The 16,278-nt window shown below is 33.4% G+C and overlaps 3 protein-coding genes across 3 annotated transcripts; 1 reads left to right on the forward strand and 2 right to left on the reverse strand.

Moving 5' to 3' along the window:
* Positions 1-1,707: 1,707 nt before the first annotated feature.
* On the reverse strand, positions 1,708-2,200 carry LOC140873807 (uncharacterized). The gene has a single exon (XM_073277064.1). The coding sequence runs from the start codon at positions 2,043-2,045 to the stop codon at positions 1,857-1,859; it is 189 nt and encodes a 62-aa protein (XP_073133165.1). The 5' UTR covers positions 2,046-2,200; the 3' UTR covers positions 1,708-1,856.
* Positions 2,201-3,841: 1,641 nt separating this feature from the next.
* LOC140873716 (protein NTM1-like 9) lies at positions 3,842-9,299 on the reverse strand. The gene is made up of 6 exons (XM_073276937.1): positions 8,871-9,299; positions 7,477-7,781; positions 6,808-7,101; positions 5,408-5,800; positions 4,731-5,063; positions 3,842-4,481 (listed from the first exon to the last, which is right to left on the reverse strand). Exons 1-6 carry the CDS (start codon positions 9,028-9,030, stop codon positions 4,194-4,196), a joined length of 1,773 nt encoding a protein of 590 aa, XP_073133038.1. The 5' UTR covers positions 9,031-9,299; the 3' UTR covers positions 3,842-4,193.
* Positions 9,300-13,477: 4,178 nt separating this feature from the next.
* LOC140873806 (uncharacterized) lies at positions 13,478-14,076 on the forward strand. Its single transcript, XM_073277063.1, has one exon. It carries the CDS (start codon positions 13,531-13,533, stop codon positions 13,990-13,992), a length of 462 nt encoding a protein of 153 aa, XP_073133164.1. The 5' UTR covers positions 13,478-13,530; the 3' UTR covers positions 13,993-14,076.
* The last annotated feature ends 2,202 nt before the right edge of the window (positions 14,077-16,278 follow it).

Below are 16,278 nucleotides of genomic sequence, written 5' to 3' on the forward strand. Positions count from 1 at the left end.
ATGAACAAATTGTATAATTGATTAACTCAGAATTTTCAACAAGTGGTGTCCATTTTCGATCGATCCCTTTCTCGCAGTCTCCTTCAATACAATATCATACGTGTATTCAGATGAATGGGGGCAATGCAACAAACCATTTAAATTAACCACATTTGGGCACGTACGTCGTATGCCGTTTTTTCTTGATAATGAAAAAGTGATTGATAAATCGAGTTACGAACATTTGATTTTCTTAGGCCTGTACAATATTGATTAACAAAAATCTTTGAAAAAATAAATCATATATAATTTTTTTTATTTTAGTTTTATCTATACTATCTGTACTTCTATACTATGTTATAATACTTGAAACTCTTATAAAAACTGTTTTTGGTATAATATGAGGACACCAAAATTTTCTTCCAATTTTGCTCCTTGAATGCAGCCAAATTTTCACGTTGCAGCAGTTTCTCCCATTTTCTCTCCAATTGAAAATTTAATTGTCCATCCACATGTATTTTCGGAGCACAAAATTTTAATATCATACATTATATTCCACACGCAATGCGTGTGCTCCGTAACTAGCTAGTTTTATTTTTTTAAAAAAATGTTGAACGTTTTTTGAAATAAAATTAATAAAAATATATTATGCAAAATATTATTAAATGTTGTGCAAATCTATATATTTATGATAAGCAAAAAAAAAAAAAAAACGTGACTGCATCAGACGCATGATTTTATCTTATTATACTATTTAATTATAATTGAGGTCTTTAGTAATTAATTTTTAATTAATTTGGTAGAATTTTATTTAAAACTAAAATTATACTCGCCTTATCACATTATCGATGAAATATATTTGTTATTTTTCTTAACTATTCTTTTTATAAAAAAACAAATCTTCGATCATGTCGTTATTTATTTTTTTTAAACTCAATATTATTTTTATTTTTTAGACAACTTATCACTTCTAAAAAAAAAACAATCATTATTTGATAACGACCAAATTTATCATTATTATATTAAAGTTTCTATATATTAAATTAAAATGAAATACCTTTTACATCGCTAACCGATCGAATTTGAATTCACTTTGTAGAACCATACTAAATTTGTATATATTACGTACTAACCGTGATTGTATAATTTTATTGATTTCATTTTTTTTAAAAAAATAACCTTAAATTTAAATCTTTCTACCCGATATTCGATAACATCGGATATATTATAATAACTAGTAAAAAAGCACACGTTTATGTGTGTAAAATAAAAGTTATTTTATATGTATTTCTAATTTTGTGGGTGGACTGAATGAGAGGTTTAGTGGAATAGTAGATAAAAATGAGATGAGAGGATAAAACCGAAAATAAAAGTTGGTGTCCTCAAATTGGCAGTTACTATGTGCCTCTTGACTATTATAAAATAAAATAAATAATTTATTTCGTCTCCAATGAATTTCACCTTCTACTACCGAACATTAATGCTTGGAGATCTAGCTCGTTCTAATTTCTTCTTCTTCCCCCCAAAAACTGTAATATTTGATGGTAATTATTCAGAAAATTAACCAAGAAATTAATTAAGATTCCCACCACCAAAAAATCAAGCTAATTAAGAATTATATGATCATCTGTTTTACCATATATCATCGCTCAGTTACTCCAAAGTCACATATATATATAGAAGAGATTCAAGAAATAATAATATTGTATAAATAATAATAATGTTGAATATACACGACTAGCGACTTATACATTACAAGTTACAACGATGGCCTGGCCCTGTAGCTTTTTTCATGAAAATTTTAAATCAAACAAAATTAAAGATGAAAAAAAAAAAGAAAAAAAAAAGAGAAATACAAAATATTCCATGGATCGGAGCTACGAGACGGGGGTGAGTGAGGGCGGAAGAAGGCGGTGGCCGGAAGCGTACGGAAGATTACGAAGGATGAGGAAACGAACCCTCCTGGGAAACGGCAGCGGCACGTCTTGGAACACGTGCTCGAGTACACGCGCCACCATCACTGTGTACTCCTCCAGCAGCTCCGCCACTATCGCCACCAGTATCATCACTGTTCCGGCGAGGAAATTAAAACCACAGCTACAGCTAGCTAGAAGAGTGTGCGCCGGAAATGATTATTATTATTATTATACCTGAAATATATACATTGATATGGCTCGCTTAAATACATAAATTAAGTATTGTGTTAATATATTTATGTTTTTGGTAGCTTAGCTGGTCTAATATTTAGGTGGGTGGCAATGTCATATCGCCCACGGCCTCACCCACACCCATAAAATAAATAAATAAATAAATACCGGCAAATTCTTTTTATGGTCCCATAAATTTTTGTCCAATTTTTTAGTATGAGTTGGCAATATGTTATCTTTGTTTATATATATAATTAATTAAATATAAACATCGTATTTTTTATTGTTTGTCATCAAATATTTAGTTAACTTCCTTTTTTATATTCATTTACCAATAAAATTATCAATAAATATATTTGCTATTCAATAGTTTTTATCTAATCTAATTAGATAAAATTGAAAATTGCAATAAGAAAGGAAGTAATAAAATAGTATTTTATGTTGATAAATAGTAACATAATAAAAGCTGGAGACGCGTGAGGGGGAGACGAAATAGGATATGGTTTTTTCAAAAATAATAATAATTTTTAGCACGTAATAACAGTACACTCTTTGTTTCTAAAAAAAAAACAGTACACTCTTTAATTCTAAGTTTGATAAATATAAAAGCTCGCTAGATGTTTCGTTTTCAATTTTACCTCATCTCTTCCACAATTATGTTACAATTATATATATTAAAATCCACTCACATATTATATTTCTTCATAAAATATAATAATAACATATTATGCAATAATAATCGTAAAATCCACTAACATATTATATTTCTTCATAAAATGCCAATTTAGGGGGAAAAAAAATTCAATTTCTATTTTTTTTTTTAAAAAAATTAGTGGCATATAATGGTGACAGGCAATTCAACCGCATACGTGTCACCCAAAATCCAAAACACGAATCCACAGGCGCAAATCAGAGCAGACAAAAACGAAGACATGGTTTCGTTTTTGTCAATAATCGACGTGGCGTTCGTCAAAAAATTATAATGTTTATATTTATCTGAAAAAGATAGAACACCCTTACACGTGTTTGAGAGCATGTGTTGCATGGTTTCTCTTATCTTTCTTTTTTTTGTAAATAATAATAAATCATTGACTCGGCGGAAAATACAAACCATTCTCCGACTCTGTTTGCTGGCTTAATAATTTTATCTTTATCCAGACTAAATCCTGTTGGCTGTGGATGCACTAGGGATTTTTTTTTTTTTTTTTAAAGGAAGTTTTTTTTTTTTTTTAAAAAAAATTCATTTATCGACATTTATCCATTCATTTATCAACCCTCGGTTTGATATATATGCATATAAAAATTTTCAACAGCCCAATCAATGATGTTCAACTCTTCTTCGACCACTAAAACCCGATACCACCCAACCAATGATGTTCAATTCTTTTTCGACTACTAAAACCCGATACCGTGCTTTAGTTATGCAAAAAAAAAAAAAAACTAAAACCCGATACCGGGTTATAGTAGTCGAGGACGAGGTGGAGAAATATTGTTGGAAGCTGAAAAATCCTCGTATATATATTATATATATAAATATATATACTTTAGCATTAAATTCCTCAATTGTCCTAACATAAAAATACAATTATCAGAGGGAATAGAAGAAATCATGCAAAATTATTATTATATACCAAATATACATATTTTAAAAAATATTATCCAAGTAACATGTTCCATAATATTAAATCAAATCTATTGACTAAATACACAAAAAACAAACCACCATTTAGGTAATATGTTTAAAACTGATTCATTAAATCAAAGATATGTCATATGACTTAGAAAAGAACTAATTTAAGAACATGAGAGTTGAGACTACCAAACAGAACTAATCGCGTCACCTGGAAATTTAAGAGCTAGCTCCCCTTACGTCACACAACTGCATACACACAATACAAGTTAATGTCACCGAAGCCTATTTCCATAAGTAATATATTGAGGACCAGAAAAATTTTGAAAACAAGTGAACCTAAGTTCTATTATGCAACTTCTAACTTCTTTCCAGAGTAATGATATTGGCATAGGCAGGCAGGAAATTCCGAGACCGTGACGACAAGAAGAAACACATCAACCATGCACTTCATGCACACTGGGGGATTTCCAAATGCCAAGGGACACTACCAATAGAATTAAAACTAGATAAATGCTGATAGCATACAGATTCAAGTAGCATGCATCCCGGCCGGTAGACAACAGTGCTGAGATTATAAATGACGGTATCTTGGCATGGCCATTTTTCCCGGCATGCTTGGCCTGCAACTCCAATCTTGGATTACATGCTTGAGCAGTATCTTTATTCTCATTGGTAATTCTTCCTTCTAGCTCCCAAGGATCTAGACTAATATTCGGAGCGACCTGCAGTCAATATTTTAAAGGATTCAGATACGAGGGGAAAATGTTGTCATTTTCTTCGGAAAATCTTTAAATTAAATAATTAATACATGTGGCTTGACTAAATTGAAATGATCAGCTATAAATTCATCCAAATGTCTACTCCAGCACTCATCACGCTGGACAGATTTTGACTCACATAGCACCTTGACATTTCACAAGCAATGCACAAGTCCGCTTGATTATAAAACAATACCAGTAAATTAAACTCACCTCCGTAACAAGCGATTCTGATTCTTGTTCTTCACAGTTGCTTACTTCATTGGATTTTTCATAACAAACAGAGTTATGTCCACGTTCTATCGACAGGCGGATCCTCCTCAAAGCAATTCCCTGGGCTCCAGAGTTCATTGAACTTGGCTGATTTCGAGAACGGCGAGACTGAATCTTGATCCTACTTCCACCATAAGAGCTACCACTAGCTTTGACTTGAAGTGTATGATATGACGAGTAATCAGATTTTTGGCATGAATCCTTAACTTCATTGACAAGGGCGTCATTCTCTTCATCAGCATAACGGTATAAAGAATGATAAGCTGGATCAATCTGAAAAAATTAGTTGTGACCCCCTCCAGGGAGGCAATAACGTCAATAAAGTATCAGACTCTGACTCCATCGATATCTTAAGAACAGATGCTGGGATTTCTTTTTATTTGAAAGAACAGATGTTGGGAGTGGAGTCAATAACCACACATCATCAAGGATTCAAGAGTGACCCAAACAGCAGCCTTTGACTTGTCAATGATATCAAAACAACATAATTTCTTGAACAAATAATGAGAGATCTTAACTAAAAGTGAGATTACTAAAAGCATCACAGATACCGGATGATGCATTTAGGAGACGAACCACGAATTTCAAAGCAAAAGAACATGCTATTTAGTATTTACCTGTGCCTGAACCATCATCTTATCTGTTTCACCATCAAGCTTGCCATCATTCACCTTACAGCTTGCAGACCGTGTTTGATCTAGATCACCCATGTGCCATGGTATGAGACTTTCTCTTGTCGCAGCTGAGTGCTCATCATTAACAGACTCTTTGCATAAGTAGTCGTCATTTTCTTGAAGAACTTCCAACAACTCTGATAGGGATGCATCCTGCTCATATGTGCCATCTTGAAAATGCAACCCATTGTGATCATTGCCAAAGTCATCAGCAAATGGAGAACCTATGCAATTTCCCAAATCATTGTAAATGAATGGCTGCATAGGGTCCATAACCTGGTTGTCCAACTGATTGCATCTGGGTTCTTTAGACATGGATCTTGATGAATCGTAAACCTGCATAATACCGTTGGAAAAGGAAAAAGAAATGAAACACTAAATCAGTTTCTGAAATCCCATAGTCGTACGAATGAGAAGCCAACGAATCCTTCACACTCAGTCTCTGAGTTTAGCTTGCTATTTCAAATGTACCTTTTAGGGGAGAAGAAAAAGATAACTTGTTGCATATTTTTTAAAATTATTTCATTGAATCATAGCTTTTAGCTAATTGCAAACCACACACTATAGTTACCATAACAAAAATAATTAACAGACAGCTCTGATACCCTGTCAAAAAGCTTCTTGTTTATTTGATCGTTCAACTTCAGCTGATTCTTCACAGTTTATTATTTAAGCAAAGTTTTAATCTAAGCATGCGTGTACATATGCCAATATGACGTGAAGATAGATTTTCTTCATAATTTCTACCTTAAAATATTACAATATTAGACACTTTTTTGAGCTAAAAAAATATAAATATCATTCTGTAATTAACCAATTTAGGAAATTTGAATACTTCATGAAGTTGATCAAGCAGAACACATAATGAAATCTTTCATTGAATCTCACCTATGTGGATTGGGATTTCATAAACTGAAATTACAGATTAATTTGACTTCCAAATCATCAAATATTTAGAGGTTGATTTGATTTTTCTAGCATTGCATCTCGAGCAAAACCATCAAACACGCAAATGCTTCAAACTTTGACAATATCAGGGACTAAACCATTTGATGATTCCACTTGAGATGCAGTGTTAGAAATATCAAATTGATCTATGGTTTCAGTTCATGAAATCCTTATTTGTAGGGCTTTAAATTTAACGTAAAACGCCATTCCATGTTCTACTCGATCAAAATTCATGATTCACTAAAATTTCTCATTTTGTTCATTCCTGGGAAAGATTTTTGTATAAGCTCAGAAAAATGTCTTTAATATTTTAAATCGTAAACTTATGGAGAAATACATTTGGGAGAAAAAGTAAGAAATATGAACCAAAAAAAGTTTTTATAGTGGTTTCTAACCTCAGCAGCTGTTCCTTCTTTAGAATGACTCAATCCATGAGATGCACACCTTTCAACCGGTGCTAGAGTAGGAGTCCTATAGTCTACCTCATCATCCCACTTCTTCACATCTTCCGGTTCATTGAGAAGATGAACAGCCAGTCCTTTAGGCTCTTGAAATAGATCAGATGATACTTCATCAGGTGACGATATGTTGGTGGAAGGAGATGATCTGGTAGGTTCAACTTCATCATATTTTAAATCATCTAGCCTCTCTTCTGCCTTGTGGAACAAGCGACATAGGACATAGTCCCCCTGAAGAATGTGACAAAGAATTGACCATCTACACCAAGACAAATATATAGTAATGCGAGTATTATGAGAATGTGAAAAGTCATCTACACCACAACTTAGAATCGTTCTTTCTTGTCCAGTGTCACTTTCCCATTTATCTTTTGCCATACTTTCAGGACCCGCACATTAATGAAATTATGAATCAAAGCAAGATAAAAATAGAAATAAAAAACGAAGATGGAATAGCTTATTTTTTATGAAATAAAAATCATGTTGTCAGCATTGTATAGCATGTGTTCGTTATTGAGCTAGAAATAAAAAAAACAAATGTCATAATATATTCAGGAAGCGGGAAAAACAAGATTGTGCTTGGGAGGATGAGAAATAAGTATTGACCTGTCCAGGGCCGGTCCCATCAAGATCTGGTTCAGTGGCACGATACTCATGCATGATCCAATTCGTGCGCTCACCCTTAGGAGCACGACCCCTGTAGAATACTAGAGTCTTCTTTGTTCCGATTACATTGGCATTGAATGGATAAGGAGGTGACGATTTGCGAGATTTTATAGTGCGATCCTTTCCGGTGGCCTTCCAGTAACCAGCTTCTGTGGCCCTATTTGAACGATGTCCATTTGGGTATTTTCTATCACGAGGGCAAAAGAAGAACCATTCTGGGTCATCAGACTTTATCACTGAGAGAGCTGCAAAAAAACCAAAGAATCTTCAAGGCTTACTTTTCACATGCTTCTTCACAAAAGGAACTAAACAAGAGTGCATCACATGAAGCTGACACTCAAATTTAATTAATCCAAACTTACATTCCCCTTGTTTGGGCAATATTGATGGATTTGAAATTTCTCTCTTTACATTTTTAACTTATTAAGTGATGTAATGGATTTCAAATTCGTACAAAATGGAGTCACTTGAGATCCTTCCAGCAAAATCCTTTTATCAGTTCCAAATTATTCAATCCAAATGAAACCTAAGGTTGCGCTTGGATGGAAGAATTGGAATAGATTTTATTTAGGAAGAGATTTGAAGAACGGACCCTAAAGGAGTTCAACAAATTTGTCTCCATGCCATCTCATCCACCTATGCACAACACATCTATTTCATCTAACCCGTGTGATTGTGAGGACACACTGTATGTTAATGATAAAGGAATCTAAGGTAAGCTGATTCCCTTGCGTGCCCTTAATGATATCATTTAGATGAATGGATTTAACTTTGAGCGGGGAGGACTTCCTGTTTCATCTAACCCTTGCATGCCCGGCCTTAAATGATTGCTCTAAGCAATTTGCCACTAGCCGGGCACCACTTGAAATAAATTGGAATGATCTACGGGCATCCTGTTTATCTCTCGGGGTATAGTGTACACTAGAATAATTATAGAGGCTAAGCATTGTCCAAGAAACAATACACAATATTCTCCTCATGTATTCCAACAATCGCCCCACATGTTCGCTCTGAATATATCACTACCCTTAAGATTCCAGCTACTTCACCGACTCAAATCTTCTTTAAACCATAAATAATTAAATATCGTCCCACCCTTAAGAATAAACAAACAAACTGACCACAGTTCCTCGACCAAAAAGTGCACGGAAGCAAAAATTAACAGAACAGTAACTAAGAATCAGAGCATCCTGTTTCGGATAGTACAAAATATCATAATCATAATTCATAAAACCACAAAAACGAGAGCAAATATCCCTGCTTCGTATGCCACAACTCACAAGTATTTTCAATATAGAACGATGAATTATGCTCCAAACAAGAAAATTCCGTACCAGGGAGATCCCATGGTTCCCATTTGCAGACGTCAACCTCTGGGATAACCCCGACCGCAGAATGTTGACCGTTGATCTTAAACCTCAGATAATGGTGAACGAGCTCCTCATCCGTGGGACGGAATCTGAATCCCTTGGGCAACGCCTCCAATTTCATCATCAACCATGTATAAAACTCACAAACAAAATGCAAAATGCTAAAACACGTACAGCAGCAGAGTTCGAATTTACAGCTAAAAACACATAATAATTCAATAAAGGAGAAAGTTCTCGTTCTCGAGTTCCACACAGTTTTCTTTCCTTTTCCCCTTCCCACTCACTCTCGCCTTTTTCCGGCACGTGCTTCTCAAAGTAGCTTTTTCCCAAATCGGATTTTGCTTCATACAATTCATTCCCCCATGCGAGATCATGAGTTCTACCCTTATTTTATCAAATTAATTTTTTTGGTATAATCATAATCATAATTTTTTTTAAATATATGAAATATAATAGAAAAAAAAACTAAAATTATATGGCCTACTTCATATATTTTTGCAGTAAAAAAATTCTAATTATAAAAAAATTCTAGTTCTAGAATAAACGTTTTACTAGAATTTTAATTATCTAAATGTGAAATTTGGATTTGTTTAAGGATTTAATAATAAAATTAATTTTTTTTTTTCAGAATTATAAAATTATTATTGTATTTATCAAAACATGATACAGAGAAGAGATCTCTAAAATTATTACTTTATTTTATTTTACATAAGATTTTTACAAAGAAGCAGATATTGAGTGGGGGCAGCCGGGCAGGTGGCATGACAGGTGTCACCCCGACACCCCAAGTTTACCCACTGACAGTGACACGGCACACTTGATTATCAATCCTAGCTAATGTTTTAAATTTTAATATAAGCGCTATATTTTTCTTTTTATAAAACGTTATTTACATAAATAATAATAATAATAATAAGGTGTCGAAAAAAATAAATTATATCCGCACAACACCGTCTTCATAAACCTTCGGTTAACGCAATAATCTACAAATCATGTTATTCAGTTACACTGTATATATTGAGTAACTAATGTACAATAGATTCATCCAAAAAAATATTTATATGAGAATTGAACTATTGATTTATTAGTCAGCTCCATCAACTCGAATTATTCGAGAGCATCATGACATCATGTATATTGATGTAATTAGGCTGATGTGATTTGGCCCGACTACTCATCCCTCATGGTCAAGGCCATATCTCACTTTCAATTTGCTATAAGTTTCTCGTGCGGATGAGTTGTTTACTACATAGTCTACATTGCATTCTCTTTTGCTTAATACAATATCCAAAAATGTAGTTTAATTCACCATCTGTATATGCTGTGATTGAAAGGCTAAATGCATTGCATGAAATTCAGACAATGTTTGTGTTCCGACTTAAAATCTGATCACAACCATGAGTATTGGCATGGAATCAAAAGTACTAAAACATGATGAATTAAGTTGTTTCATTTTAAGAGTAATTAGATACATATGAACATATTGTTGTGAAAAAGTAAAAATTTATGGTAAAAAGTAAAAACTCCAAAACTCAAAATATATCAAACTCTACACTTTATAATATTTTTCTCTCAACTCAATTGTATTTTTTATCACAAATGAAGACCTATTTATAGATCCACATTTGAGATTAGTCCAAAAATAAATACATCATCATCTACATCATCACACACTAATTTTTCACATTTTACAACTCAATATTCAACATTCAACATTCAATATTTAACATAATATTAATAATAATAATATATTTTTCAACACTCCCTCTTGTGATGATGATCGTGATATGATGACTGTCTTCATTACGTGTTTTATACTGGCTCGTTAAAAACCTTACTAGGAAAAACCCAGTGGGATAAAAACCATAGTAAGGGAAAAAGAGTGCAGCCACGTAAACTCTCCCTCATGTTAACATGAGTGATTCTTCACATATTCCGCAGATTGCGCATCCCAATGTTGTATATATGCTTTCTGAATATCGTCGTAGGAAGTGCCTTTGTGAAGAGATCTGATGAGTTCTCACTTGATTGAATATAACAGATATCAATATCTTTATTCTTCTCAAGCTCTTGAGTGTAGGAAAGAACTTTGGGGGAATATGTTTTGTTCTGTCACTTTTGATGTACCCTTCTTTCATTTGAGCAATACATGCAGCATTGTCTTCATACAACGTCACAAGCTTCTTGTCTACTGATAATCCACAAGAAGTTTGGATATGTTGTGTCATTGATTTTAGCCAAACACATTCACGGCTTGCTTCATGTAGCGCAATAATCTCAGCGTCATTTGATGAAGTTGTTACGAGTGTTTGTTTTTGTGAACGCCAAAAAATTGCGGTGCCTCCACGAGTAAATACATATCCGGTTTGGGAACGTGCCTTATATGGATCAGATAAATATCCAGCATCGGTATAACCAATGATACTTTGATTGGTGTTTTTTGAGTACAAAAGTCCCAAATCTGTCGTTTGTCGTAGATAACGAAATATATGTTTAATTCCGTTCCAGTGCCTCTTTGTTGGATATGAACTGAATCTTGCCAATAAATTTACAGCAAAAGATATATCTGGTCTAGTGCAATTTGCAAGATACATAAGGGCACCAATGACACTTAGATATGGTACTTCTGGACCAAGAATAACTTCATCATCTTCACATGGACGGAATGGATCCTTTTCTATGTTTAATGATCTTACAACCATTGGAGTACTTAATGGATTTGATTTATCCATATTAAAACGTTTAAGGATCTTTTATGTATAATTTTCCTGGTGAACAAAAATTTCACATTCTTTTTGTTCTATTTGCAAACCCAGACAGTACTTGGTTTTTCCAAGATCCTTTATTTCGAATTCTTCCTTCAAGTACATCATAACCTCTTGAATTTCTTTATTCGTTCCAATGATGTTTAAATCATCAACATATACAGCAATAATTACACATCCGGATGTTGTTTTCTTGATGAAAACACAAGGGCATATTGAATCATTTACATATTCTTTTTTCATCAAGTGCTCACTTAGCCGATTATACCACATTCGGCCGGATTACTTCAACCCATATAATGATCTTTGCAATTTTACAAAATAAAATTCTCTGGGTTTTGAACTTTGTGCCTCAGGCATCTTAAATCCTTCAGGGATTTTCATGTATATATCACTATCAAGTGATCCGTATAAGTAAGCCGTAACAACATCCATCAGACACATTTCCAAATTTTCAGACACTGCCAAACTAATCAAATATCGAAACGTAATTGCATCCATAACAGGAGAATACGTTTCTTCATAATCAATTCCAGGCCTTTGAGAAAAACCTTGTGCAAAAAGTCTAGCTTTATATCTTACTATTTTATTTTTCTCATTTCGCTTTCGAATAAAAACCCATTTGTATCCAACAGGTTTTACACCTTCAGGTGTGAGGACAATAGGTCCAAAAACATTGCGTTTATTTAGCGAATCCAATTCAACCTGGATGACATCTTTCCATTTTGCCCAATCATGACGAGTTTTACATTCACCAAAGGATTTTGGTTCATGATCCTCGTTTTCATTTATGATGTCACATGTCACATTATAAGAAAATATATCATCAATATCTTCTATATCTCTTCAGTTCCATATTTTTCCAGTATTAATATAATTGACTTCTTCTTGTATTTTGGAGCGTCGGAAAATATAGAGAACCTTCGAGCGATCGTGCTGATAACGTGTTGTGAAAAAGTAAAAATTTATGGTAAAAAGTAAAAACTCCAAAAATCAAAATATATCAAACTCTACATTTTATAATATTTTTCTCTCAACTCAATTGTATTTTTCATCACAAATGAAGACCTATTTATAGATCCACATTTGAGATTAGTTCAAAAATAAATACATCATCATCTACATCATCACACACTAATTTTTCACATTTTACAACTCAATATTCAACATTCAACATTCAATATTCAACATAATATTAATAATAATAATATATTTTTCAACACATATCTAATATTTCATTATCATATCTTGCTTGAATGGCATATCAAATTAGGGAAAACTGCAAATTTGGTCCGGTAAGTTGGTCACTTTGCGATTTTGGTCCTTTATGTTTTGATAATATTTCAGTTTTGGTCCTGCATGTTTCGATTTTTGGCAATTTCGGCCATTTTTATTCGCAAATGCTTACGTGACACTGTACACGTTAGCTCCACATCAGCACTGAATTGATGTCACGTCAGCGCCACGTCAGAAAAAAACTAAAATTGCCAAAAAAAAAATTAAAGATAGCGGACTAAAACTGAAATCTGAAAATATATATAAAGAATTGAAATCGCAAAGTGACAAAACATACAGGAAAAAAAAAAATTCCTATCAAATTATAATCTCACCGGAAGAAACTTCAATGCAATATATATGGATGGGATGAACCACTAGACAAGCAATGCTTTGCTTCATACTTTAAACAACCGGAAAAGAAACAATTTCTTGTACTTAACTTTATTCTAGCTATGTCGTTTAATTATACATCTCCCCTTTAAATACACTTGATGACCACTTCGGATTTGCATGAACTGAACTAGCTAACTCAATTACTAGCGCTTAACTCGATCCATATACATATCTCCATCGATCCAACCATGGGTGATCATCTTGGAGATGAGAAGCCCAAGAACATCGATCGAGAGGTGAGGGAGCTGATATCTGCTCTTACGAGCCGCCTGACCGCGATGCAGCGTAGCCAGAAAAATGGAAACTCGATGGATCTGAATAATCAAGAGTCAAACGAACATGGCGTGAGGATGATCACGTTGGCCGGAAGCAATTTAGGAGCGTCGATGCGCGGGGAGATCGATCAGAAGCCCGATGCCCTACAAGGTGATCAGGCAGTGCCGGAGTCCGAAGACTTCGCCACTTATGTCAATAGTAACTTCCAAGCCATCAACAATTCCATCATGCTCGGGGGAAGTTATGAGACCAATGATCCCGGTGTTCATTTGGACATCTCGGAATATAAAGACGATGATTTTTCACGTCGATCGCGTGGAAAGAAGAGCAAGAAAAATGAGAACGGAGGCTCCAAGAGAGACTACTCGGAGTAAATTGATACTTGATAGACAAATATTATGCTAATTAAATTAACTAACTATATATTACAATAAACGTTTGTCGAGAGATTATTTTCTTCCCATATTTTCGAGAGTGCTTTGATTTGGTTTGTATTAATGGCAATAATCTTTATGTTTTTGTTTTTTTTCTCCAACAAAAGATATTACATTCTGCATGTGTTCTTTTACGTACCCCAACCCCAAACCATTTCGCCGGAACCTTTAGATAATTGGAAGGCAAGCAGGTGAGCTTTTGCAACAAAATCTATAGATGTTTCTGTTAAATCCGACCAGTACTTATGTGTTTCTTTTCAAAACACGACCAATTTTATAATACAATATTGTATAAGGTTAACGCTAAAATATATTTGTGAACCCGTAAGAGGAATAACATATAAAAATCTGATTTTAGTTTAGTTATGTGTGACACATTTTAATTAATTCGCTGCATGTTTTTATATGAAATCCACTAGTAGAAAAATTGCGTAAGACTTCGGTTAATAACCGAAGCCGTAGGACCTTTTTTTACCGAAGTAGTGTCACGTGAAGTAATAGGGTACTTTTTTACTTCGTTGAATCGCCGAAGTCTTATACGTTAAATTACCGAAGTCTTTGGTCATTTTTTGGAGGCAGAATTGGACCGATGCCGAAGTAAAAACATATATTTTACTTCGCTCATTTCATAAGTTACGAAGTCAAACATATACTTATACTTCGGTAGTTAATGAATTTAATGAAGTAAAAACTATGATTATACTTCGGTTTTTATACGGTGTGAAAGATTATGTTTTACTTCGCTAATTTCTTTTATTATCGAAATAAAATTCAATCTTCTACTTCGCTTATTAATGAAATTACTAAAACCATAGAATAGCTTTTATTTCATCAATTTCGTTAACAGACGAAGTGATATAATATCTTTTACTTCGTTAATATCCTGTATTACCGTAGTAAAATGCTTTCTTCTACTTCGTCTATTAATGGAATTGTTGAAGTAATAAAATTTGTTTTACCTCGGTATTTTGATTAAAATACGAAGTAGAAGATAATGATTTACTTCGTTTATTCTAAAATTGCCGAAGCAATAGAACACATTTTCTAAATTAAAATTTAGATACAATAATGCCATAAATATATTTTTCAAACTTAAAAATACACTAATAATTAATAAATCCATCCCAAAACGACACATACATAAATCAACAAGTACTCTATCCACCAAAATAACCCGAAATTATATGCACATATCCACAAATATTTGCTCAAAACTATACGTGTACACATCCACACGTATTTCCTCAAAAAGAAGTATTATCCCAATTTCAAATGACATATTCAACCACCTAAACATGTACACATCCACACTTATTTCCTCAAAAAAAAGTATTATCCCAATTTGAAATGACATATTCAACCACCTACATGCGAGTAGACAAATTCACTCCATTCACTTCTAACTTTATCAAATTGTTCTTGACTGTACGCCTTATTCTTGACGCATCCTGCAAACTGAAATTCAAAAAAAGATAGGAATGTCACGGTAAACCAACAAGGCAACTAGTTGCAAACTAAAATCCAAAACAAAGAATAAGCAACAACCTATTTGGTATGCATGCTGACATGTATGATCAGCTTGTTATGGGTTTTAAAACTTGCCACAAAAAATGTTGTTCAATAATACCTTTGCTGCCAAGATCAGTTCTCAACAATTAAAATTTTGGGGATACCAGAATTTAGCAGACTTGTGTTAGCATATGATGCCCAATTTATCAAGCCAAGCCAAGCCAAATACAATCCATACACTGTTGAAATTAAATGATTATATTGACACTTTAAAATAGATTTGTTCAAAACATAAACAGATTCTTAGCAGATTGTGTTAGCATGCTGACACTTTAAAATAGATTTGTTCAATCCATATGCATGCTGACACTGTTGTTCAAGATCTTTTGCTACCAAGATCGATTCTTAGCAAATTGTGTAAGCATATGATGCCCAATTTATCAAGCCAAGCCAAAAATAAAATGTAAAACCTAGAGAAATCTGCAGCTACTCATGACCATACTTGATTTGAGTCGATAATGGACATGGTATATGAGTCTATGACATTAAAATCAACCAAAAATCTAAATTGCAAAAAATTTCGAATGCAAAACTTACATACAATCTAGAAACTAAAAATGAAAAATAAGAACCTCGTCATAGCCAAGGATTATCAAACATCGAAACCATGTAGCAGTTAATTCTTCAGTTCATGAAAAACTAGCTAAAACTAACACA

The sequence above is a fragment of the Henckelia pumila genome, unplaced genomic scaffold (genome assembly GCF_033568475.1).
Source record: "Henckelia pumila isolate YLH828 unplaced genomic scaffold, ASM3356847v2 CTG_80:::fragment_1, whole genome shotgun sequence".
Lineage (NCBI taxonomy): Eukaryota > Viridiplantae > Streptophyta > Magnoliopsida > Lamiales > Gesneriaceae > Henckelia > Henckelia pumila.